This window comes from Heliangelus exortis, chromosome Z (genome assembly GCF_036169615.1).
Source record: "Heliangelus exortis chromosome Z, bHelExo1.hap1, whole genome shotgun sequence".
Classification (NCBI taxonomy): domain Eukaryota; kingdom Metazoa; phylum Chordata; class Aves; order Apodiformes; family Trochilidae; genus Heliangelus; species Heliangelus exortis.
The window spans coordinates 63,266,957-63,291,877 of NC_092454.1; the positions used below are offsets into that span (position 1 = coordinate 63,266,957).

The window sequence follows — 24,921 nt, forward strand, 5'->3', positions numbered from 1 at the left end:
ATGAGTAAGAAAATTATTTTGCATCCTGTAGGCAAGAGAAAAATATCTATCAGAGAAAAATATCTATCAGACTAAAAACTGATGCAAGATAAAGACCAACTACAGAACAAGAAGAAAGATAGTTCTCTTTAAAGCAGAGGGAGCACGGAAACAGAAACTTTTGCAGTTGAGCCCTCTTTCTAGCACCAGAAATTAATGGTGAGTAGTAACATTTTTGGTATACTTTAGGGATACTTGATGAAGATGACACTGTCAGACCAGAACATTCCCGCAAATAGAAGTTATTAATAGATTATATCAGACTGTATCTGACTGCAAGGAGAGGGGATGCATCAAATTATGTCATCCAGTAGCAGGAATTCTCTTAGGTAATAAATGACACATGCAATCACTGCTGGAAATCCAGGACTGTTCCCAGTCAACTTGGACCTCTCCAGACTCCCAAGGCCATTGCAAAACAATGAATAGAGGTGCCACAGTGACATCAGCCAGGTCTTTCAGTACCTTGGGATGAGTCCCATTGGGCCCCATAGGTTTACCTCCATGCAATTGGAACAACAAATCTTGTTCAAGTTCAGAGGTGACTGGGAGTTTTCCATCCCCCCAGTCATGGGCTTATGAGTTTGAAGGTTAATGTCCTGATGGCTTTTCTGGCGTAGTCACTAGGGCTTCAGTTATGGGGCTCTCATTTCTTTCATACATTTTGTATCCCATTACAATTCAGGGTTGGAGCAGACCTTCCAGGACCAGCAAGAGGATGCATGCACATCCAAGGTCAGAGGGGTTGGCAGGACAGACAGCAGCAACCTGTCTGACTCTTTCCCAGGACCCAGGGAACTTGATTCCCACTGTCTCCTTGGCCGTGTTCCTGTTGATGGGACTGCTGTTCAAAGATGTGACTGATGCCATTGATAGGCTTTCTTATTATTGTTCTGTGGGTGGGTGCATTGTGAGTGATGAGCTGGTTTAGCACGGCAGCACTGGAAAACCACAGCTGCCTGTGGTAGGCTTTGGATTTCCTAAGCTGAATGCACAGCAGCTGAGATGAAGTCCTGGAGCTGAGCCGAGCTTGCTCTCAAGGGGAGAAAGAAAGAAAGAGCACCTGTGCTTCCCAAAGGGACCCATCAGCAATGACATCCCATTCTCTCCCTGGTTGTATCCCAGCTCCCTCCAGATGGTCCCACCAAGCCCAGGAGGCAGCAGACAGTGGAGACAGAAGGTGGTTGCAGCACCAAGGGCATCCTGGGTGATGACAGCAACAACACCCGCACCCTAAATGACACTCAGACTTGTCCTGTTGTCTTTATGCTTTTATTTTTTTAACAGGAAGATGGAGGCAACCAATGAAAGCCTCCTGGTCCTCTTCAGCCCCTGCTTCACAAAGGCCCTGGCACAGCTGGCTGGGGCCATTGGTGGTGAGGCATCTTGTGGGGCTGGAGAGAGCCCTGGGGGCTGGTGCCCTCTTCTTTGTGGGGTGTTGGAACCCCCCAGATGAGCTGTCCCTGACCCAGCTGGGAGGAGAGGGGCTGCAGCTGCAGCCCTGTCCAGAGGGACCTGCCACTGCCACCTCTGGGTCCTCCTGGATCTGCTCCTGCTCTGCAGGGATGGGCACAGATGGGGGGCAGATGGGACCCCCAGAGAGGGTGATCTCCAGTGTTCTGGAATGTTTCTCCACATTGGAGCCTGCTGGGCTGCCGGAGGAGGCCAGGATGGAGTTGGGAGTCACCCTTTGGGAGGCCATGGGGCTGGGTCTGGCTGCAGGATTTTGCTAGGCCAGGTGCTGGCAGAGCTTACTGATGCACATGTATGATACTGTTTCAATGAGCTGGCAGACAAACGTTTCTGAGTTTCCTGGCAAACAGTACTACACGTTCCACATCAGCTGCTCCTCATCCAACCTGCACTGGCACAGGCAGAGCATGATAATACCCTCAGCATGATAATACCCATACCCTTAGTCCTCCACCATTCACCGTTGAAGATTATGTCAAGCTTCAGTTGCATCCACAGAGGGAAGAGTCTCCTGTTAGCTGGGTCACTCCTAAAAAAGTCAGCCCAGGCCTCAGGAGGGAAGCCACCCACCAGAGGCCTGGGCACTGGCCTTGTCAACTCTTCCTCTTCCAGGTGTTCTTCAGCCCCGTGCTGCTCAGTAGCCCGTAGGAGGTTGATTGTCAAACAATCATGGTCTGACCGCTGGGAGAACCTGAAGGACCTCGTCTCTGTCCTGCACAGGGGACAGCTTTAGTTCTGCTCTATGCAATGCATTGCACAGCCCAAGCAAAACTGCTTTTCTCTGCGGGCACAGCAGCCTGCTCAATAAATTAATGACAGTCAGACTTTTAGCTAGAAATGTCAAATTCCACATCCATGACACCCAGACTTTTTCTGTTGTCTTTACACTTTTATTTTCTTTAACAGGAAGGGGGAAGCAACAAAAGGAAAGCCTCCTGGCCCTCTTCAGCCCCTGCTTCATAAGATCCTGAGGTGCCTCCCTAGGGCTTCTGGCAGCGCAGCCTCTTGTGGGGCTGAGCAGAGTTTTGGGGGCTGGGGGCTCTCCTCTTTGGGGGGCGCTGGGACCCCCTGGTTGAGTGTTCCTTGCTCTGGCTGCAAGGAGAGGGGCTGCAGCTGCCACCCTGTCCAGAGGGACCTGCCACTGCCACCTCTGGCTCCTCCTGGACCTGCTCCTGCTCTGCAGGGATGGGCACAGATGGGGAGCAGCTGGGACCCCAGCAGAGTGTGGGATCTGAAGTGTTGGGCTCTTCTTCCACGTCGGAGCCTTCTGGGCTGCTGGAGTAGGCCAGGATGGAATGGAGAGTCCCCTTCTGGGTGTCTGTGGGACTGGAGCAGGCTGCAGGGCTGGCAGTGGGGCTGGTGGTGGGGCTGGGGCAGGTTGCAGGGGTCGTGGTAGGGCTGGAGCTGGGAGTGGGGCTGGGGCAGGCTGCAGGGCTGGTGGTGGGGCTGGAACTGGAAGTGGAGCTGGGGCTGGCGGAGGGGCTGGAACTGGTGGAGAGGCAAAGGATGGGGGTGGGGCTGGCTGCAGGGCTGGTGGTGGGGCTGTGGCTGGCTGCAGGATTTTGCTGTGCTAGGTGCCGGAGGAGCCCAGTGGCACACAGGTGTGGTACGATGTTGATGATCTCCTGCACAAATGTCTCTGAAACTGATGGCATCCATTCCTGCAGGTCCCGGAACAACCGCTCCTCATCCAGCCCATGGGAGCACAGTAAGACCACGACGGCGCTCACCATGAAATTCACCATCCAAAAGTGGTCCCCAAAGAACACCTCAAACTTTTCTTGCAGCCAGGGCAGCAGGGGCCTGATGTTACTGGGGTGACTTCTGAAAAAGTCTGCCCAGGCCTCAGGAGGGAAGCCACCCACCAGAGGCCTGGGACCTGGCCCTGCCAACCCTTCCTCTTCCAGGTGTTCTTCAGCACTGTGCTCTGCAGCATCTAGGAGGTTGATTGTCAAATAATCGTTGTCTGACCGCTGGGAGAACCTGATGGACGTTGTCTCAGTCCTGCAGAGGGGGCAGGTTTGATTCTGCTGTGTCCAGCGCATTGCACAGCCCAGGCAAAACTGGTGCCTGCAGGGTGACAGGGAGGCAATACCCTCCTGGTTGCTGTAGCAGATGGGGCAGCACCACTGGCTCTCATTGGCCATGCTCCCTGCACGCTGTGGTGGGCTGGCGAGCACTGAGGATGAGCAGCTGCTCCCTCTGGCAGGTGCCGCAGCAGTGGGTGTTGTGTGCTGCAAGAGGGAGAGAGAGCAGGGTCACTTGGTGTCCCGGGGAGGGGAGGCAGACATGCCCAGGTCCCTGGGGAAGGACACCCTCCCGGCCCCCGTGGTTTCCCCAGTGCTCCCTGCCAGGCAGGGCCAGGCTCGGGCTGTGGGGCCAGCAGCTCCCTGAGCCCCATCCCTGAGCCACCCCACGGCTGCCCCAGGAGGACGTTTCCCCACACAGCTCACCTCTGCTGCTGCAAGCACACAGCGCAGTGCCCGGCTGCCTGAACCAGGCAGGGCCGGGGAAACACAAAGGATGGCTCTGGCTCGGGCACCCAGAGCTGCCAACAGCAGCTCCCAAAGCACCAGCACCACCAGCACCAAAAGAAGCCTGGCTCAAGACTCCAGACCTCGCACGGATGCTTGGTCAGAGAGCTGTCAGTAGCCAGACTGAGCCGGGCTCTGCTGCTGCCCCAAGATAAGCAGCCAGGGACGTGAGGTCACAGTGTGTCCCTTGTTGCTACTGACTGATGTCTCAGTGTTCCATCTGCCCCAGTTAAATCATGGAACCATGGAACCATCCAGCCCAGGATGAAAAGGATTTCCGGAACTCATGTGATTCAAATTTTGATGGGATAGGGAGCGTAGAGGAGATAATCTAGCACCCTGCCCAATTGTGTCTTGAAAACACAGCATGGTGGATTTTTCCTGCAGAGTTCCAAGTGAATGGTTGTTTTCAGTGCAAAAATTTTCTTTCTTATGTGAAGATAAATCCTCTCCCGAATTCAATTTTTACCTATAGTCCCTTCTGTTCTTAAAAGAAAAATAGAAGGAAGAAAGGAAGCAAGAAAGCAAGCAAGCAAGCAAGAAAGATGGGTTCAACCATCCAGACTGTTCCTCATCCAAAGAGTGGTCTATTCATCAAACCCATACTGTTCCAGTTTAGAGATCAGAATGTCTCATGGGACAGTGTTGAATGCTTTGCACATGTCCATGTAGATGATGTCTGTTGCTCTGCCTTTGTCCACTGAGACTGTGACCCCATCTTAAAGGGCCACCAAATTAGTCAGACAGGACTTCCCCTTAGTGAAGCTGTGTTGATTGTCAGTCATTCCTCTGTTATCTGCTTGCCTTAGCAGAGCCTTCAGGAGGATCTGCTCCAAGGTGTTTCCAGGCACAGTGGTGAGACTGACAAGATCCTGTAGATCCCTGGGTCTTCTTGTTTTCCATTTTTGCAAATGGAGATTGTGTTTCCCCTTTTCCAGTCAGCAGGAACTTAACCAGACTGCCATGACTTTTGAAATATGATGGGCAGTGGCTTTGCAACTTTATCCACGTGTTCTTTCAGGAGCCTTGGGTAAATCCCATTAGTTCCCATGGACATTGTTCACCTTCAGGTTCTTCAGGTGATACTGAACCTGCTCTTCATCTACAGTAGTTCATCTCCCAGTCCCTACCTTTGGCTTCTGCAACATGGAGGGTGTGACCAGAATCCTTGCTGGTGAAGACAGAGGTAATACAGTCATTGAGTATCTCAGACTTCTCTGCATCTTGGGTGACAAGCTCTCCCATTTCCTTCTGGAGTGGGCCCACATTTTCCCTAGTCTAGGGAAAACGCTCTATCTATCCCCCATGCTCCAGTGAAAAGAGCTCTCTAAGAAGTGGAGAAAACCTTAGAATGTGTCGTGTCACCTTGGTAATTCTGAATGGTTAGGAAATCACCATCACTTGAAGGTAGTGATCATCACATGAAGCAGACTCCAACCCATGTTCAGTAGCCTGCTGAAATGATTGGGGTCATGCTACAAAGTTTTCATTGATGTCGGATGTCTGCCTTGCAGACAAAATCAAGCAATAGCTGACATATGGGCTCCACGTTCATCAAGGCAGGGCAAAGTTTTGGTAACAGGGCGTGCTGCTGCAGGAATCCTCTGTGAGAAGAGAACAGAGGCTGCCTGGTGCCAGACACAAATTGTTCCAGCTAGCTTGAAAACAGACCCACCTAAGGACACAGCTGAGTCCATGATCCATGCTGGCAGTTATTCTGTGAGGACAGATTTAAGTGTAAAAAATGCTGCAGGGCATCTGTGAGAGGTGTGAGAAGAACATGAGCAGAGCAGCCCTGAAGGCCAGAGAAGAAAGAGAAAGGAGTTGCTCCAGACTTGGGAGCAGAAATTCCCCAGAAGCCTCTGAAGAAGACCAGGGTGATATGAGATCCATTTACAGGTACACCAAGTATTTAGACAAGAGACAGCTGCATTTAGAGAACAGACTGGTGATGGAAAATCAGCTTGTTGATAACACCATTCTGGATTAATTCACAGCCCCAGCACAGCTTTTCTCTTTCTCTTCCATTCTTGGCCAAGGGGCCACTACTCCCTACTCTTCCTAAATCTCCTCTGTTGCATCTAAGTGGTAGCAAGATATGCTGCCTCGTGTGAGAATTTTTTCAGACATGCATTAATATACATATATTTAGAGCAAACATTTTAAGTCTTGCTTTAATGTTTTGCTTAGATAGCTGAACAACAGGAAACAAAGAAGGTGGAGGAAATGAAGTTTTGAAGAAATTTTGTTTTCCTCTTGAGTATTTCTATAATTGGAAAATAGTAGTTATCTATCCATAAATAAGGGCTTTGTGGCTTTAGAGGCAAATGGCAGGAAACATGGCTTTTCAGAAGGACTGTTTCCATTATTTTGGTTTGCTGTACTGGGTACTATTCGGTGCCAATGAATCAAATATATTATTCCTTGTTGTCTGTAAGAGAATGTTGGACAGAGATGCATTTAGGTAATGGTTTTGTCTGTCCGGGCAGAAGAAAAGGTTGCTTTGTACATATGGACCTAGAAGGAAGTTTTACCCATTTTTCCTTCCACTGTTTCTCTGTTTTTGTGACACAAGATTGGACAGTGTATATGGAGAGTCAGCACTTTCCCTTTTCCTGCTACCCAGCTTCAGAGATACACATGCATCATCACACAGAAAGGCCCAGATTTGACAAAAGCCCATCCTGAAGAATGAAATGACCATTCTTCTTCCCCATGCCTTTCAAAAGGCTGTTCCCTACAATACAGTGACCTGTGAGGAGGCAGAAAGGGGAAAGTCAGCATGTCCACCTCTCTGGGAGGATGTGCTCTGCACCCTTGATAGTCCTATGGAAGGTGACATTAGCTGGGATACTTCACTGTGCACTTCAAAAGACATCCGCAGGCAGCACCATGTGTTCCTCTGCTCTGCTCAGACCATTATAGAGAAAATAATTCACAACAGAATAACGCAGGGATCAGACTCACTGTATCTGCATCACCATGGCAATGGTTGTATGAGTAAAAATGGAAAAAATTGCCACAACAAAATCCGAAAAGGACTTTAAAAAACTTCCTTTGCTAATGTCTTTACTACTTCACTGTCCCATTACAGCCTCTGTGATAATTTTTTTCTGCCAGAAAGAGGAGCAGAGTCTTCATAAACCCAGTTTCACTACATTCCTTACCCGTGGGAAGCTAAAACATTCAAATACAGCTCTCTTCACTAAGTCACTTCCAACACAAAACATTTGTATGTACATTGCCTGAAACCCTCCACTTGAATACCTTTCTGACTCACATGTGAGTCAGTATGTAGTTTTATGTCTAAGGGTCTGTTGAAATGGGTTCTGCCTTTCATTAAGTACTGTCTCATTATGATGGAGAATAATGTAATAGGGAGACTAATTTTATACATAGGAGAAAATAGTAAATAGTTACATGCCAAATCCAAACAGAGGTAAATAATTGAAAAGGTATGTAACAGGCAGAAAAAACAATTCAACTTTGACTAGAACAGTAAATTATCATTTAATCACAGCTCTTCATCTGAGAAGCAAACAAACTCAACATTAAGATTCAGAAAATCACTCTGTTCCTAGTTTTAAATAAAGTACTCATTCTTCTTTACACAGCAGCTATGGTTTCTGGTTGCAAGTGAAAGAAGACATAAAAAAACTACCCACATGATATTTCACAAGGCTGGGGGCATCTTCTTATGTTGTCCAGTGGAAAAACAAGTAAGGAGTCCTTAAAAAACTTGAAAAACAATAGCAAAAGGATCAAAGAAATCTGACTTCTGCAAGTGCTCCAGGAAGAAGCACTCCTTAATAAATCTGTATTTGACCATAAAAAATAAAAATACCTCAAACCCTGACACCGGATGATTCAGCCAATCAGACAAATCAAGGTAATTTTTTTAGGATCTAAATAGTATAGACCGAGTCCTTGAATGGTTGTCACAGGCTTCTGCAAGGTAGAATGATCGTGATGAATTAATGCTCCACAGTGAGAAAGACCTGATATAGAAGGTTTCACCTAGCAGTTGTTTGTTCAGTCACCCAGGTTACCAAACTGTATGTTGAGACATCTTTTGGTGATTTGGTTACCTCCTTGTCCCACAAGAAGGAACAGCTTTTATAGACAAGGGTAGGCTTTGATTATCTGCAAGTACATCAGAGGACAGAGCTGAGCCCAAGCTTGGTAGTTTCCCAAGACCCACTTGTCACTGTCACTCTTCTACTTTAAAAGACATTTTCAACACAGATCTGGGAATTCAAAGACCAAATTTCCTTTGAAAATCTCATTCTGAAAGATTAAGTAGTAATGAGCATTAAAACACTTTGCCTAATCTAAGGCTTCAGTGATAACTGACTTCTCTGTAATGCTGAGAGCATAGACACAAAAATGGAGCGAGAAGAGAAGAAATAGAAGAGAAAAGTCTCCCCAGTTGAACAAATTGCCAGTGTTGCTGAAACATGTGTTGATCCTGGGACTGAAATCAATCTTAAAAGATGAGACACAAGCCCCTAACTTGCATAATAGTGTATCAAATTGATGCCTCTTACAATTCAGAGAGAATTACACTGTACAGAACAACTCCAGTTACAGTATCTTGACTAAACATGATGAACTCCAGAGCTCCAGTTTTGCCTCTACTCTCCAGAAACTATTTCATGTTCTAATCAATCACAGGTATATATTTTGTCTGGTTTTCATCCCCTGTTCTTCTTTCACTGAATTTTATCTAAACAATTCCACCTGCTTTACCACACAGAAAAAGAATTTTACTGTTCAAAAGCTAAACAATTTGTTCCAATATTAAGCACTACTGGTTTTCAGGATAAAAGAGGAGTGTGCTTTGGTTGATAAGGACTGGACTAGGGATCAAATAAGCAATCTGGACATCCAAAAATCTATGGGTCCTTCTGGGCTGCACCTGAGTATGCTAAGGGAGCTGGCAGAAGTCATTGCTAGGCCACTCTCTGTGGCCATTCAAGTGAACTGGAGAGGTGCCTGAGGACTGGAGGAAAGCAAATGTCACTGCAGTCTTCAAAAAGGGTAAGAAGAAGAACCTGTGTGACTATAGAATGGTCAGCTTCACCCCCATCTCCAGAAAGGTGATAGAACAACTTATCCTTGGCACTGTCTCCAAGTACTTTGAGGATAAGAGGGTCTTTAGGAGCACTCAACATGGTTTTACCAAGGGCAAGTCATGTTTAACCAACCTGATAGTACTATTGAATATATACATTAGTGACCTGGATGAGGGAACAGAACGCACTGTCAGCAAGTTTGTTGATGAAGTTTGGGAGGAGTGGCAGACACCCCAGAAAGCTGTGCTGCCACCCAGGGTGACCTGGACAGGCTGGAGAGCTGGTCAGGGAGAAATTCAATGGATTACAACAAGGACAAGTGCAGGGTCTTGTGTCTGGGAAAGAACAACCCCAGGTACTGGTATAGGCTGGGGACTGAGCTGTTGGAGAGCAGCATAGGGAAAGGGACCTGGGGGTGCTGGTGGGTGGAAGGATGCCCATGAGCCAACAATGTGTCCTTGTGGCCACGAAGGCCAATGGCATCCTGGGGTGCATTAGAAGGGGCGTGGTTCTCCTAGAAGAGGAGGTTTTTCCCCTAGAAGAGGTGGTCCTTTTCTAGAGAGATTCTCTTCCTCCTCTACTCTGCCCTGATGAGGATGCATCTGGAATATTGTGTCCAGCTTTGGGCCCCAAGAAGGGCAGAGAACTGCTTGAAGGAGTTCAGAGCAGAGCCATAAAGATGATTAAGGGAGTGGAACATTTCCTCTATGAGGGAGCTGGGTCTCTTTAGACTGGGGGAGACTGAGGGGCAACCTCATTAATGTTTATAAATAAGTAAAGGGTGAGTGTCAGGAGGGTGGAGCCAGGCTCTTCTTGGTGGTGTCCAGTAATAGAACAAGGAGTTATGGATGTAAGCTGGAGCATAGAAGGTTCCATGTAAACATAAGAAAAATCTTTTTCACTGTGAGGGTGGCAGAGCACTGGCACAGGCTGCCCAGGGAGGTTGTGGAGTTCCCTTTTCTGGAGACATTCAAACCCACCTGGATGTGTTCCCATGTGACCTACACAAAGTGATCCTGCTCTGGCAGGGAGGTTGGACTTGATGATCGTTCAAGGTCCTTTCCAACCCCTAATATTCTGTGATTCTGTGATTGTCTTTACTGTTCAAAAGCACATTTCAAATTGGTTTACACATCTCTGACACTGAGTTCCTGTACCACTGGTGTCAGAAATCATATGAATTTCCCTTCAGCAGTAAGCTAGCCAAGCCAGCATTTTCATGGGGGATGGTTACTGTTGATACTATTAGGGCTACAGTATGCTGCACTCAAACAGACAATGATTTTTCAGTGCTCCATTAACACTTTCAGAAGGTTTGTTCTTTTATTTTTTATTCACTAAGACAACTTCCTCACCTTCTTTTAAGTATAATCATAAGCTAATAAATATGGGTTAAAGACAAACTTTTTTTCTTGACCCTTTCATACTGCACGAAGAATATTTCATTTAAATCTGCAGATCAAAACAAAGACAGATCAAAACAACCTTCAAGTGCCCTTTAACTCTTTATTTTGGTTGACTTCTTTATACCTAAAAGAAAGAATGGGTATCAGTTTACATGCATTTTTCAACGTAGTAGAAATCTTTCCACTCTTGTTCTCAGAAGCAGGGTTCAAAATCTCAAGACTTCTGATTCTAGTCAGAAGGAAAAAAGCCCCTAATTTAAGGCCATATGCAAACCCTGCAGAAACTGAATTTTTTGTTAGGCTTTATTATTCTCTGGTTCAGCTCAGTGGAAACACTTAATTTGGTTAAAATGGCATCACAGTAGATTCCAAGTTAGCTGGCCCGATGCTAGAGGACTAGGAGCTTAGGATATTTTTCACATACTGGGGCCCTAGTACTACCTAATGATATTTAAACACTAGGATTTGTTAACTTAGAAAAGTTTGAAACTCATTTGCATTCATAAGTACTTAGGTTGATTTACATATAATGTAAACCTAATAAGGAATGTATGACTTTAAGGGTAAGTATTCTTCAGCCCAGTAGTCTAGACGGCAAATTTTAAAAGCACCCAGTAGAATTTCCACAGCAATTCTTACACAAATAACCATACCAATAGCTACATAATTACATCCTGTACAATTAATTACTTGAAAAATTATGGAACATTGGTTTGAGTGGGAAACATAAGCTTTAGGGACTATGCTGTCAGAAACAGGTATTTTGAATACTTGGTTAATGATTTGGATTTCTAAATATTGTAATAACACAAATAAAAATACAGAAACAAACAAACAAGGAAACAAAACAAACCAAAAAAAACCAAACAACCAAAAAACCCCAAAAAAAACCAAACAAAAAAAAAAACCCCAAATCCCAGAAGTTGAATTCATTTGAGTTTGAGTTTTGCTGTTTTATTCTGATTATTCAACAACTCAGCAGAAAACTTTTGATTTGAAGTCTGCATAAATCAAGAGACGGTAAACACTGTGCTTTCAGCTGGTTATTCCAGTCTGGCCAAGGTCAGTAATAGAAGGAAGCCATAAATAAATGCCAGAATGTGTTATATAATTTAATTTAAATTATTTCAAATGTCATCAGCTCTCTAGTTTTGCAGGCAGAGAAAAAAAAAGACTATAGCACTATGAATAATGGATTTTGGGGGTATTTTAGCTGAACAACCTGAAATAAAAAATTGATTTGTGTCAACACAAAATATTTTGTTGACTGAAGACAAAATGTTTTGTCCTATTTCAAGCCAAGTGAAAGATTTCATTTGACCAGACAGGAAACATCACTTTTCATTTTCAAATTACTGTACTAGACCATATATCATAAGGCCTGCCATCACTTTGAAACAAAAGTCAAAATTGAAAACTCATTTAAAAAAAAACAAACCCTAAGTTTTTTTAAAAGAATGCCAGCATCCCAGGAGGACTACTTGATTTGCACAGTGTCTGTCCTCCTGCTAGACACCCTGGAATAGTGATGTCTAGTGTCTGAAGCTGTACATGGTATTCCCTACCTGTGATGCTCCCTGGATAGGCAGTGTGATGGGATAGTCCTGGCTATGAGGTCCTGCCCTGCCACTCTGGAGGGAGACCTCAGCACTCTGGGTACCCATCAGCCTATGGCTGCTGCAATGCTCTGGCACTGACATTTTCTGTTTCCCCTCTCTCATGCTTTTGTGTTTTGGAAAAATGTTATTTCTCTCTGTGTACAGGGACTGCCACTTCCTTTAGAAGCAGCTTTGGTTCTTTGCAGTTGGTAAGACAGTAGTCACAAAAAAAAACATTCTCAGGCCTCGAAAAGACAGCTCAAGTGCATCTACACCAATGCATGCAGCATGGGTAACAAACAGGAGCTGGAAGCCACGGTGCATCAGGACAGCTATGATGTATTGGCCATCACAGAAACATGGTGGCACGACTCTCAGGGCTGGCATATACCATGAAAGATGATTTCCTGACACAGCTGCTCAGCAAGTCTACCAGAGGAGGTGGCTCACTAGATCTGATGTTCACAGATAAGGAAGGATTGGTGGGGGACATGGTGGTTGGGGGTCATCTTGGGCCTAGCAACCATGAACTTACCAATCGTAGGTAAAGTAGAGAGTCCACTCAGCGGAGCAGACTTCGGCCTGTTCAGGACACTGGTTGAGAGAGTACCTTGGGAGGCAGTCCTAAAGAACAAAGGGGTGAAGGAAATCTTAAAAGTGCAGGAGTGCACTTTCCCCATGCAAAACAAGAGAAAATGGCAGGGAAGATATAATCACAGAATCACAGAATCACCATGGTTGGAAAAGACATCTAAGATTATCTCTCCCACTTGTCAATATGTCCCTGAATAAAATGCATATATCAATATGTGTGTCAGCCACTATAGCATGTCCTGAAGTGCCTCATCTATATAGTTTTTAAATACTTCCAGGGACAGTGAAGGCAACTCATCCCTAAGTGGGGCCATTCCAATGCCTAAATATTCTCTCAGTAAAGAATTCATGTTTTAAAAAAAAAAAAATGTTGACAGAATAAAGCCACTCATAGATATATTGAAAGTATTCCTAAGAAAGGGTTAGAGTATGTTCTAGTAGCTCGTGGCAATGCTTGTTGCCAATGTGATGTCTCAGATATCAGAATGTTCCTGCTAAGAGACTAAAACTTGTCTTGTATTGCCTCATAGTTTCTCCTGAAGAAAGTTAAGTGCTGGTTCAGGAGCCAGGCTGTCAGCAAGAGATGGTCCTGGCATGCTGATTTGGACAAGTCGCTCATCTCTGAACGTTTGGAGGAAACAAGGCAATGACACAAAGCTATGGCCTTGTGAGAATGACAGAATCCTCTGGCCTCAACACTGAGTCCTGGGGAACACAACTTGTGACCAGCCACCACCTGGATTTAACTCCATTTACCACAGCTCTTTGGGCCTGGACAGCCAGTTTGTTACCCAGCCAAGAGGGCACCAGCCTAAGCCATATGCAGCAACTTTCTCCATGAGAATTCATTCTGTAAGAAACAGTGCTGAAGGGGCTTTACTAAGGTCCAGGTAAACACCACCGACAGCCTTTCTCTCATCCACTAAGGGAGTCACATTCTCATAGAAGAAAATGAAGTTTGTCAGGCAGGAGCTGTCTTCCATGAACTCATGCTGCTCAGGCCTGATCCTCTGCTTGTCCTGCACACGCTGCATCATGGCACTCAAGATTACCTGCTCCATAACCTGCTCTGGCACTAACGGATGTGGAAGCATTTCTTGTAATCTGTGATAGCTTCATAGAGATTAATTTCAAATTGCTGGACTCTTTTGCCCTATAGGACTTCTTGCTAAGGGACTTTGTCCACCACTTTCTGAAAGACATGAAAGTCTGCCTGCTGACAGATAATGTCTCGTAGGCTCCCTTTCCCACAGCAGCTTAGACCAGCTGATCTTTGGAGGTCTCTTCAATCAGGGCTGGGTGGTTCCATGATTCAATGAGCCCATCTTTTCTTGCAGGGATGCTGTGGACATCACACAGTAGAAACCAGGTGAGCCCTTTGGGCTGGCCAGCAATGAAGGACTGAAGAGACAGCCTGTAGGATTTTGACTTGCGGCCTCCGAGGGAGGTGCAAGGCCTCATCACATTAACCCTCTGGCTGGAGGGGCCTGGAGATGTCTGCCATGACCAGATCAACCAGAGGGGCCTCTGGCAGGACACGCCCAAGGTCTCAGTGCTGATACTGATGCTGGGCAGACAAGAGGTGTGGAGAAAAAGGAGCGGCAAGGGACACTGGAGCAGCTTTAGATGTGTGTGCAAGGGCACACCAGGTGCATCGCTGCTCAGGAGAGCAGTTCCAGGGCTGATGGGACACTGTGACATCACCACGTGGCGAGTGGTAACGTCACCAAGGGACAGACTGTGACCTCACGTCCCTGGCTGCTTATCTTGGGGCAGCAGCAGAGCCCGGCTCAGTCTGGCTCCTGACTGCTCTCTGACCAAGCGTCCGTGCGAGGTCTGGAGTCTTGAGCGAGGCTTCCTGTGGTGCTGGTGCTGCTGGTGCTTTGGGAGCTGCTGTTGGCAGCTCTGGGTGCCCGAGCCAGAGCCATCCTTTGTGTTTCCCCGGCCCTGCCTGGTTCAGGCAGCCGGGCACTGCGCGGTGTGCTTGCAGCAGCAGAGGTGAGCTGTGTGGGGAAACGGCCTCCTGGGGCAGCCCTGGGGTGGCTCAGGGATGGGGCTCAGGGAGCTGCCGGCCCCACAGCCCGAGCCTGGCCCTGCCTGGCAGGGAGCGCTGGGGAAACCACGGGGGCCGGGAGGGTGTCCTTCCCCAGGGACCTGGGCATGTCTGCCTTCCCTCCCCGGGACACCAAGTGACCCTGCTCTCTCTCCCTCTTGCAGCACACAACACCCGCCGCTGCGGCACCTGCCAGAGGGAGCAGCTGCTCATCCTCAGCGCTCGCCAGCCCACCACAGCGTGCAGGGAGCATGGCCAATGAGAGCCAGTGGTGCTGCCCCATCTGCTACAGCAACCAGGAGGGCATCGCCTCCCTGTCACCCTGCAGGCACCAGTTTTGCCTGGGCTGTGCTATGCGCTGGACACAGCAGAATCAAACCTGCCCCCTCTGCAGGACAGAGACAACGTCCATCAGGTTCTCCCAGCGGTCAGACAATGATTATTTGACAATCAACCTCCTAGATGCTGCAGAGCACAGTGCTGAAGAACACCTGGAAGAGGAAGGGTTGGCAGGGCCAGGTCCCAGGCCTCTGGTGGGTGGCTTCCCTCCTGAGGCCTGGGCAGACTTTTTCAGAAGTCACCCCAGTAACATCAGGCCCCTGCTGCCCTGGCTGCAAGAGAAGTTTGAGGTGTTCTTTGGGGACCACTTTTGGATGGTGAATTTCATGGTGAGCGCCGTTGTGGTCTTACTGTGCTCCCATGGGCTGGATGAGGAGCGGTTGTTCCGGGACCTGCAGGAATGGATGCCATCAGTTTCAGAGACATTTGTGCAGGAGATCATCAACATCGTACCACACCTGTGTGCCACTGGGCTCCTCCGGCACCTAGCACAGCAAAATCCTGCAGCCAGCCACAGCCCCACCACCAGCCCTGCAGCCAGCCCCACCCCCATCCTTTGCCTCTCCACCAGTTCCAGCCCCACCGCCAGCCCCAGCTCCACTTCCAGTTCCAGCCCCACCACCAGCCCTGCAGCCTGCCCCAGCCCCACTCCCAGCTCCAGCCCTACCACGACCCCTGCAACCTGCCCCAGCCCCACCACCAGCCCCACTGCCAGCCCTGCAGCCTGCTCCAGTCCCACAGACACCAAGAAGGGGACTCTCCATTCCATCCTGGCCTCCTCCAGCAGCCCAGAAGGCTCCGACATGGAAGAAGAGCCCAACACTTCAGATCCCACACTCTGCTGGGGTCCCAGCTGCTCCCCATCTGTGCCCATCCCTGCAGAGCAGGAGCAGGTCCAGGAGGAGCCAGAGGTGGCAGTGGCAGGTCCCTCTGGACAGGGTGGCAGCTGCAGCCCCTCTCCTTGCAGCCAGAGCAAGGAACACTCAACCAGGGGGTCCCAGCGCCCCCCAAAGAGGAGAGCCCCCAGCCCCCAAAACTCTGCTCAGCCCCACAAGAGGCTGCGCTGCCAGCAGCCCTAGGGAGGCACCTCAGGATCTTATGAAGCAGGGGCTGAAGAGGGCCAGGAGGCTTTCCTTTTGTTGCTTCCCCCTTCCTGTTAAAGAAAATAAAAGTGTAAAGACAACAGAAAAAGTCTGGGTGTCATGCACTGTGGGGTTTGATATAAATGACCGACACTCAATATTCTTCTGTTAATGGTTTAATTTTATTAATAAAATTGCAATAAGCAAAACAGTGCTGGGTGCATGGGGAGTCTCTGCTCCACTCACATGCACTCTAAAGTTTAATCTTTTAGTTTAGATTACATACCTTAATACACAGTCATGACTATTCTAATACATATTCATGACTTTTCTAGGAATGGGCTGGGTTATGTTTATTAGTTCTTGGAAGAGGTGGGCCTTCAAAGGCGCACGCCCATTTTATCTCTGAGGGTCTTTCTGACACCCATCTGGTGGTCGTTGGATAAAGTCAGTAGTCTTCCTCAGTTTGCCCTCTTGTTACCCTTTGATTCCGCACATCCGCTCCTTTGGTCTTTCCTGTGCAACACTATGCAGTCAGCAGTAAAACCACCTTAAATTGCAATGCTGTGGTGAGAAGCAAAATCAGCTTAGATTAGCATAACAGGATATACATTGTAGCATTTTCAAGGTACAGAAACTGTGGATGTCTTGCTTCTTGTTCCCCTAATCCTTGTAGTTACAAAAAGAACAGTTATATTTCAGTGTTAGGAATTCATATATTTGCATATTTCACAACGTTGAAGGCAGATATATGATTAGTACTCTCAAAGTTGGGTTAGCAAAATACTTTATAAAAGTTGGGTTAGCAAACACTTTATAATTATTCAACATGAATTCACAAACACACACATGTATTAAAGGTTTACTAAGGTCCAGGTAAAAAACATCGACAGCCTTTCCCTCATCCACTAAGGGAGTCCCATTCTCATAGAAGAAAATGAATTTTGTCAAGCGGGAGCTGTCTTTCATGAACTCATGCTGCTCAGGCCTGACCCTCTGCTTGTCCTGCACACCAGGAAGAGCAACAGTTGGCAGGGCTGCTGCCCAGGCCTCTGGTGGGTGGCTTCCCTCCTGAGGCCTGGGCTGACTTTTTCAGAAGTGACCCCAGTAATGTCTCAAGATTACCTGCTCCATAACCTGCTCTGGCACTAACGGATGTGGAAGCATTTCTTGTAATCTGTGATAGCTTCATAGAGATTAATTTCAAATTGCTGGACTCTTTTGCCCTATAGGACTTCTTGCTAAGGGACTTTGTCCACCACTTTCTGAAAGACATGAAAGTCTGCCTGCTGACAGATAATGTCTCGTAGGCTCCCTTTCCCACAACAGCTTAGACCAGCTGATCTTTGAAGGTCTCTTCAATCTGGGCTGGACGGTGCCATGAGTCAGTGGGCCCATCTTTTCTTGCAGGGATGCTGTGGACATCACACGGTAGAAATCAGGTGAGCCCTTTTGGGCTGGCCAGCAATAAAGGACTGAAGAGACAGCCTGTAGGATTTTGATTGCAGCCTCCGAGGGAGGTGCAAGGCCTCATCACATTAACCCTCTGGCTGGAGGGGCCTGGAGATGTCTGCCATGACCAGATCAACCAGAGGGGCCTCTGGCAGGACACGCCCAAGGTCTCAGTGCTGACACTGATGCTGGGCAGACAAGAGGCGTGGAGAAAAAGGAGCGGCAAGGGACACTGGAGCAGCTTTAGATGTGTGTGCAAGGGCACACCGGGTGCATCGCTGCCCAGGAGAGCAGTTCCAGGGCTGATGGGACACTGTGACATCACCACGTGGCAGGTGGTAACGTCACCGAGGGACAGACTGTGACCTCACGTCCCTGGCTGCTTATCTTGGGGCAGCAGCAGAGCCCGGCTCAGTCTGGCTCCTGACTGCTCTCTGACCAAGCGTCCGTGCGAGGTCTGGAGTCTTGAGCCAGGCTTCTTTTGGTGCTGGTGGTGCTGGTGCTTTGGGAGCTGCTGTTGGCAGCTCTGGGTGCCCGAGCCAGAGCCATCCTTTGCGTTTCCCCGGCCCTGCCTGGTTCAGGCAGCCGGGCACTGCGGGGTGTGCTTGCAGCAGCAGAAGTGAGCTGTGTGGGGAAACGTCCTCCTGGGGCAGCCCTGGGGTGGCTCAGGGATGGGGCTCAGGGAGCTGCCGGCCCCACAGCCCGAGCCTGGCCCTGCCTGGCAGGGAGCGCTGGGGAAACCACGGGGGCCGGGAGGGTGTCCTTCCCCAGGGACCTGGGCATGTCTGCCTCCCCTCCCCGGGACACCAAGTGACCCTGCTCTCTCTCCCTCTTGCAGCACACAACACCCGCCGCTGCGGCACCTGCCAGAGGGAGCAGCTGCTCGTCCTCAGCGCTCGCCAGCCCACCACAGCGTGCAGGGAGCATGGCCGATGAGAGGCAGTGGTGCTGCCCCATCTGCTACAGCAACCAGGAGGGCATCGCCTCCCTGTCACCCTGCAGGCACCAGTTTTGCCTGGGCTGTGCAATGCGCTGGACACAGCAAAATCGAAGATGCCCCCTCTGCAGGGCAGAATCAACAACCATCATCTTCTCCCAGCGGTCGGACGATGATTATTTTAGCATTGACATCACAGATCCTACAGGGCTATGGGCTGCACAACATCAGGAGGAGCAGGGGGCGGAGGAGCCCATGCACAGGGCTCAGACAGGTGGCTTCCCTCCTGAGGTCTGGGCAGAATTTTTCAAGAGGAACCCAATTAATATCTGGTACCTGCAGGTGTGGATACAAGGGGAGCTCGAGACCATCTTTGAAGGTGAATGGTGGGAGGAGATTGAGCTGGAGGGAACTATAATATTCTACCTGTGCCTCTATGGGCTGGATGAGCAGCGGTTGTTGCAGGACCTGCAGGTCTGGCTGGGAAACAGCACACAGACATTTGTCCACGCGCTCATTGAAATGGCATCACACTTGTGTGGCCGTGATCTCCGCCAGTACCTGGCCCAGCAAAATGCTGCAGACAGCTCCAGCACCACCAGCAGCTCTGACACCTGCCTCATCACCAGCTCCAGCCCCAGTACCACCACCAGCCCCAACCCATGCTCCAGCCCCACCATCAGCCCTGCAGCCAGCCCCAGCCACACGGCCTCCCAGAGGGACATTCCTGATTCCATCAGCAGCCCGGCAGGCCCCGACATGGGGGAACATCCCAGCACATCAGAGCCCATCAGAGTCTGGGGGGGTCCCAGCTGCCCCCCATCTGTGCCTGTCCCTGTGGATCAGGAAGAGCCCCAGGAGGAGCCAGGGGTGGCCGTTCCAGGTCCCTCTGCCCAGGGCTGCAGCCACAGCCCCTCCACTCCCAGCCAGGGCAGGGACCGCTCACCCAGGGGGCCCCGGCGCCCCCCAAAGAGGAGGGCCCCCAGCCCCCAGGACTCTCCCCAGCCCCGGCGCCGGTGCTAGCTGGGGCACAGTCATCCTTTCATGGATGAAAAAACAAATAAATTACCAGTTCCATGACACTGTCTCTCCACGCTGCTTTCTTGCCCTTCTCCTGGGGCCTCTCCCAGCAGGCAGACCCAACACATGGCCTCTGGAAGCTTCTGATTCCTAATCCTGGGTAAAGTCATTCACATGGTTAGTAAGTTCTCCTGAATAAGGAAGCACAAGGTTTTCCTTGCATAGGGGTGATGGGATCAGGGATACTTCCAACATTTTGTACAACATCTGAGGGCTCCAGGCCCACATCAACATTGCCTCATCCTGCAGAAAATCCTTCTGCAGCCATGCACACACAGCACAGCAGATGCTGAGGGCACACTGGGCAGGAGGGAAAGCTGGGTTTGCTGCAGGTCTGATGGGGATCCACCTGGACATCGCCCCCAGTCTCTGCTGGCAAACAAGAAGAGGAGTTGGGATCAGCTACAACCTTTCCACCTCCAGCACTTGTCTCTGCAGCCCACAAAGTGAGACAAAGAAGGAGCCTCTCCAAGATTCTGCTGTACCAGTGTTTGTCCTGCTGGATACATCTTTTTCTCTTATTTCTTCTCTTCTCCTTCTTTCCCTTCCTTTCCTCCTTTCCCTTCCTTCTTTCCTTCATTTCCTTCCTTTCCTCCCTCCCATAGGGTATGACACACAGCAAGTCAGCATGTCTCTTAGGGATCCAGTTTCTTAGTTTCTTCTGACTTGCCCAGAAGTATCTGGAAATGATGACCACATTGCCTACAAGACTCACATTATCATGGGATTATTGCCACTTCTAACAGGAAACAGAGATTTTGTCAGTCCTGGTTTAGTTTATCACCCTTGTAATAAACTCCATTTCCTCTGGCAAACATAATCTGCAATGTGGGTGAGGGTTACTAGAAAGTAAAAACCAGAGCATCCTGGGTGTCATGGACAATGGAATTTGACATTGCCAGCTAAAAGTCTGACTGTCATTAATTTATTGAGCAGGCTGCTGTGCCCCCAGATATAAGCTGCTTTAACTGTGCATATTTCATGAATCTTATGCAATGTCCCCTTTAAGAAAACAAGGAAGAGTAGAAAGAGACATGAATGAAATGGAAGACATTTCATTTCTTATGCCATGTGTGTGTATAGTTTGGACTTTACACAGCTTTTCCCAGAATCTGGGACATGTCAGAATTTTTTTAACTTAAATTTCAACTCTCCATGAGATATCCAGACTATGAAGCTTGCCCTGATTCCTTTGGTGAGAACAAGGCAGATTGTTCATTCTCTGCTATGACAGAGGTCAGTGTTATGTGGATGATCACAGCTAGGTGCTTCTACCCAGGCCACATGTCCTGGAAGAAGTATCACAGCTTTCAGCTGCAGGGATTAAGGGACAACAGGCAAGGGAAAGCATCAACATGCCTGGAAACATCAATGCATATCACAGGTGAAATGGGTACCAAGGGGCCAAGGTCTTCCTACTACTTGGCATCTTGCCTTCAGGAAACAAAATCATAGGAATAGACAATAAGAAGAGAAAGGTGGCCTCATGACTTTAGGCCCCATGTCAAACAAGGCCAGAGAGAATTTCTACAGCAGTTTTTGCTCTGAGTGTTTTCTCCTCTCTGTGCTGACTTCTCCACCCCTGTTTCTCTGTGCAGCCAGACTCCTCCCAGCTCAGTCCTGGTGAGAGGACATCCATGCAAGGACAGACTGCAAAGTTTTACAGCTACCTGGATGCTTGGGACACCTCTCAAGCATCTGCCACGGCAGGTGCCAGGAAAAGCAGGCTGGTGAGCCATGAGCCCACCAAAGCAACCCTGCTGGCAGCTGAGAGAAGATCTGGTACTGCTCAGGCTATCAGTCAGCACCACCACTTCCACAGGCTGGCCAGTCTTTTGTTCCCATCTAATCACTAAGCAACTGATGGAGAGACATCTGCAGTCTCTGAGACACCTGTGGCAAAATTTAAATGTTTTAACACTTTCTCTCTTGGCAATAGCAACAGCAAACATGAGTTAAAGAACATTAATAAACATCTAATTAAACAATTTAATTATGCGTATGGTAGTAACATGGTAAATTCATTCCCCACCACATAAAATGAAATGCTTTGGTAATATGAATAAGGTTAATTTGTACAGAGCTCTATAAAATGATACACAGTACAACTCATCTAAATAAGGAAATATTACTATAAACATATCAGTGTAGTGCTGTGACAGAGATTTTTAAATCTGCAAGGATTGGAAAATTCTAAATTATACCTCCCACAGCAACTGTATCTCAAATATAATACATACATAAAACTGTCAAGTCTAATGCTACATGTTCTACAGTATCAAAAATGTCCTTAGAATTGAGTACATTTATTCAGGGCTATTCTGGGATTCAGAAGCTCATCAAAGTGTCTCACGGACACTCATTCCCCAATTCCAACACAAAGTGTTTAAGCAAACATCTAATACTGGATATGCAGCCAGTCTATTTTATGGCACCTTCAATCAGATAATCACAGCCAGAAATAAAGATATTGTTTTGAGGAAACTCAGCTACGTAAAACCTGTAAGACATGTGCTATGTAGCCAAAGTCTGACTCTGGCTTGCAGATAGAAGCAGCTGTATAGTGCTATGCATATGTCAGTGTTAAATCTTTTCAATGATGTTTATAAAAGCCCTGCTGTATTTATCTGTATTTTTTGCTGGCCTGCAAAGAAAACCTACATTCAAACCGCAGCTATTACAAGGCCAGATCCTGCACTTTGATCATCCTCTGCTGCCTCCAGTAGCAATTACAAGCTCATAATGAACCAGATAATGTTAACTTGCACTATAGGAGGCATAGGCCCAGTTGTCAAACTATAGATTTCTGAGAAATGCACAGCTAGTGCAGGAAAAAAGACACTGAAGATAGACACAGACATTTTAGTAGGTGCTGTGACAGCCATCAATATCTCTTGTTTACAGTCTCTAAGGTGACCCCAACTAGCCACACTTCAGAACATAAGAAATTTCAAGTAAAGGGGAGGCAGAAGAAACCAGAGACAGATAAACTCTATCCTCATCTCAGTGCTACTCATATATATTACATGTTTTTAATCTGTGGTTTTAGAATGTGTAAAATGTTTTATGACTGCTATTTCACAAGAAACATTTTTCTTTCTTTCTGTACCTAAGTAGGGAGTAAAGGCCATAATTAGAATGATTTGCCAGTGTGGAGTAGTCGAAAAATTCCTGGGCATTTTTTTTTTATCCTGTGGAATCATGTAAAGATCTAAAAAACACATAAGCCTGTGCAGAGATTACTTGTTGCATGGCAAGGATGGTTACAGTAAGATCAACTGAAGCAAATTTCAACTGATTACAAAAAAATGTTGAAAGTGAATTAAATGTTAAGTTAAGCTGCCTCTGCCAGGACTTGCTCTTTGAGGTTGAAATGGAATTAAAGACCAGGCTATCTAAACAGATCTTGCCATTAATTTCAGGAAGTATTATAGAGATGGAGACATACACAGGAGTGAGCAGGAACAGAAATAATTGGAAACTTCTGATGAGGATAGGATATAGCCCAAGGTGGGCCGTAGATAATATTTCCTGATCAAAAGTCTGGCAAATTGTATCTGGCAATACTGGTTATTTCACTTCTATTCTGATGCTTAATCTCTCTCGGTTTTTTTTTTCAGTTAAGCAAGGAACAACATCTGTGCCCTCTGCTCCACAGAATGCCAGGGTTTTAAAGGAGCACCCTGTGCACCATTTTAATTTTTGATATTGGATTTAGCATCACAATTGCTCTTTATGGGAGCTGAAAGGAAAAAAAACCAAACAAGTTCAGTGGTGCTAAAGAACCACATTATGTAGTGAAAGTTGCCAAAATATTTACATTAACAAAGTTTAACAGAATCCTCTGTGGGTTTTTTTGTTTGTTTGTTTGTTTGTTTGTTTTTTTAGAAGATTCCAATATCTCATCTTATTTTGTACATTTAGATCATCAGTAAGTTGAAAGCAGGGCAGATGAAAAAAGGGAAGGAGAATCGAAGTCTGTGAGTCAGAAAATGAAGGCTTAAGTCCAGACTGAACTATTTGTGAATTACTTTAACTGACATTTCAACATAAAACACCGACTTAATGACAAGTATCAGCGTTTCTTTAGCTGGCACAGTACTTCAATTTTATATCTTTTCAACTACTTCACCACTATGATATGTCTGTAATGAAAGTAAAATCTTTAAGATCCTTATCTGCCTGCAAGAGCAGTATAATTTCCTAGTGCCGTCACAGTGCTCAAAAATAAAGCAGTGTATTTTTCCTGCTTGTTAAAGCAGTGATAATAAAGAATGGGTACTGTTTAGCAATGTCTCCTGCTGTTCCCACGCACAAGTGATATTATTTCTCTGCAAGATGTCTGCCATACTCACAAGAACGTGACTTATGTGTAAAATGGCTGACAAAGGCAGTAGGCTCAGAAGTGGCATTTGCTGCCTTGGAGCACATTTTGCAGAGTATGCATGCAGATAAATGCTTCCTACATCTCCAGCTTCCATAATTCTGGGCTGAGCAGGAGGTTTATCTCTCCTTAAAATGAAAAATGTGTCACTGACTGAGACATTGCTTTTGTTCCTTTAAACTTTGAATTAAGGTCATGATCTTAAAAAAGGTATTAATAAAGTAACTACATAATAGAGATGAGAGCTTAAATAATGCAGGGACTTTATAGATATATAGAAATCAGTTTTGCACTCAGCACTAGCAGACACAGGTTCAATGGGGGGAAAAAGGGTATGGAAGTTAAAGGAAATCTTCAGAGCATGTAACTTCAATAATAATATTAAAGAGAGACAGAGCAGGCAACATTACAGAGAGTGAGAGATTGGCTCTTCCTCCTTTTTCTCAGTCCTCTGCTTGCTTCTGGTGTTAAATAATCCTCAGTCTAGTGGATGTAATATATCTGAGTGAAAAAGGTCAGTTTATCTTTAAACCCTACAGCAGATATCATATGAAATGATCTGGTGGGAGTGTGCCACTGTGCGCACAGATGTGAAAAGGGATCCGGACCATTATTTAGCTCACGGTAAAAAGTAGCTACTTATATAAGAAGCAACTCAGAACCACAGAAAAAGATCCTGAAATAAGCACACTGGGGTTCAGACATCTGAGGGAATGGCATATAAAGTGAAACATGTACAGGAATTTTAAAAGAACAGCATTAATTAATTGGGTAAGAGACATTTTATAGTCTCAGACCATCAAACGGACTTCATTTGGTGCCTGTGCTTCACATTACCTGAGAGACTTATCTCCTGAAGACAGACCTAATCAGAA

At 47.2% G+C, this 24,921-nt stretch overlaps 2 protein-coding genes across 2 annotated transcripts; both read left to right on the plus strand.

Moving 5' to 3' along the window:
* Positions 1 to 14,446: 14,446 nt before the first annotated feature.
* Positions 14,447 to 16,302, plus strand: LOC139789670 (uncharacterized). Its single transcript, XM_071730655.1, has 2 exons — positions 14,447 to 14,717; positions 14,937 to 16,302. Exon 2 carries the CDS (start codon positions 15,024 to 15,026, stop codon positions 16,188 to 16,190), a length of 1,167 nt encoding a protein of 388 aa, XP_071586756.1. The 5' UTR covers positions 14,447 to 14,717; positions 14,937 to 15,023; the 3' UTR covers positions 16,191 to 16,302.
* A 1,551-nt stretch (positions 16,303 to 17,853) lies between these two features.
* On the plus strand, positions 17,854 to 19,662 carry LOC139789772 (E3 ubiquitin-protein ligase Topors-like). Its single transcript, XM_071730819.1, has 3 exons — positions 17,854 to 18,144; positions 18,227 to 18,264; positions 18,484 to 19,662. The coding sequence occupies exon 3, from the start codon at positions 18,571 to 18,573 to the stop codon at positions 19,603 to 19,605; it is 1,035 nt and encodes a 344-aa protein (XP_071586920.1). The 5' UTR covers positions 17,854 to 18,144; positions 18,227 to 18,264; positions 18,484 to 18,570; the 3' UTR covers positions 19,606 to 19,662.
* The last annotated feature ends 5,259 nt before the right edge of the window (positions 19,663 to 24,921 follow it).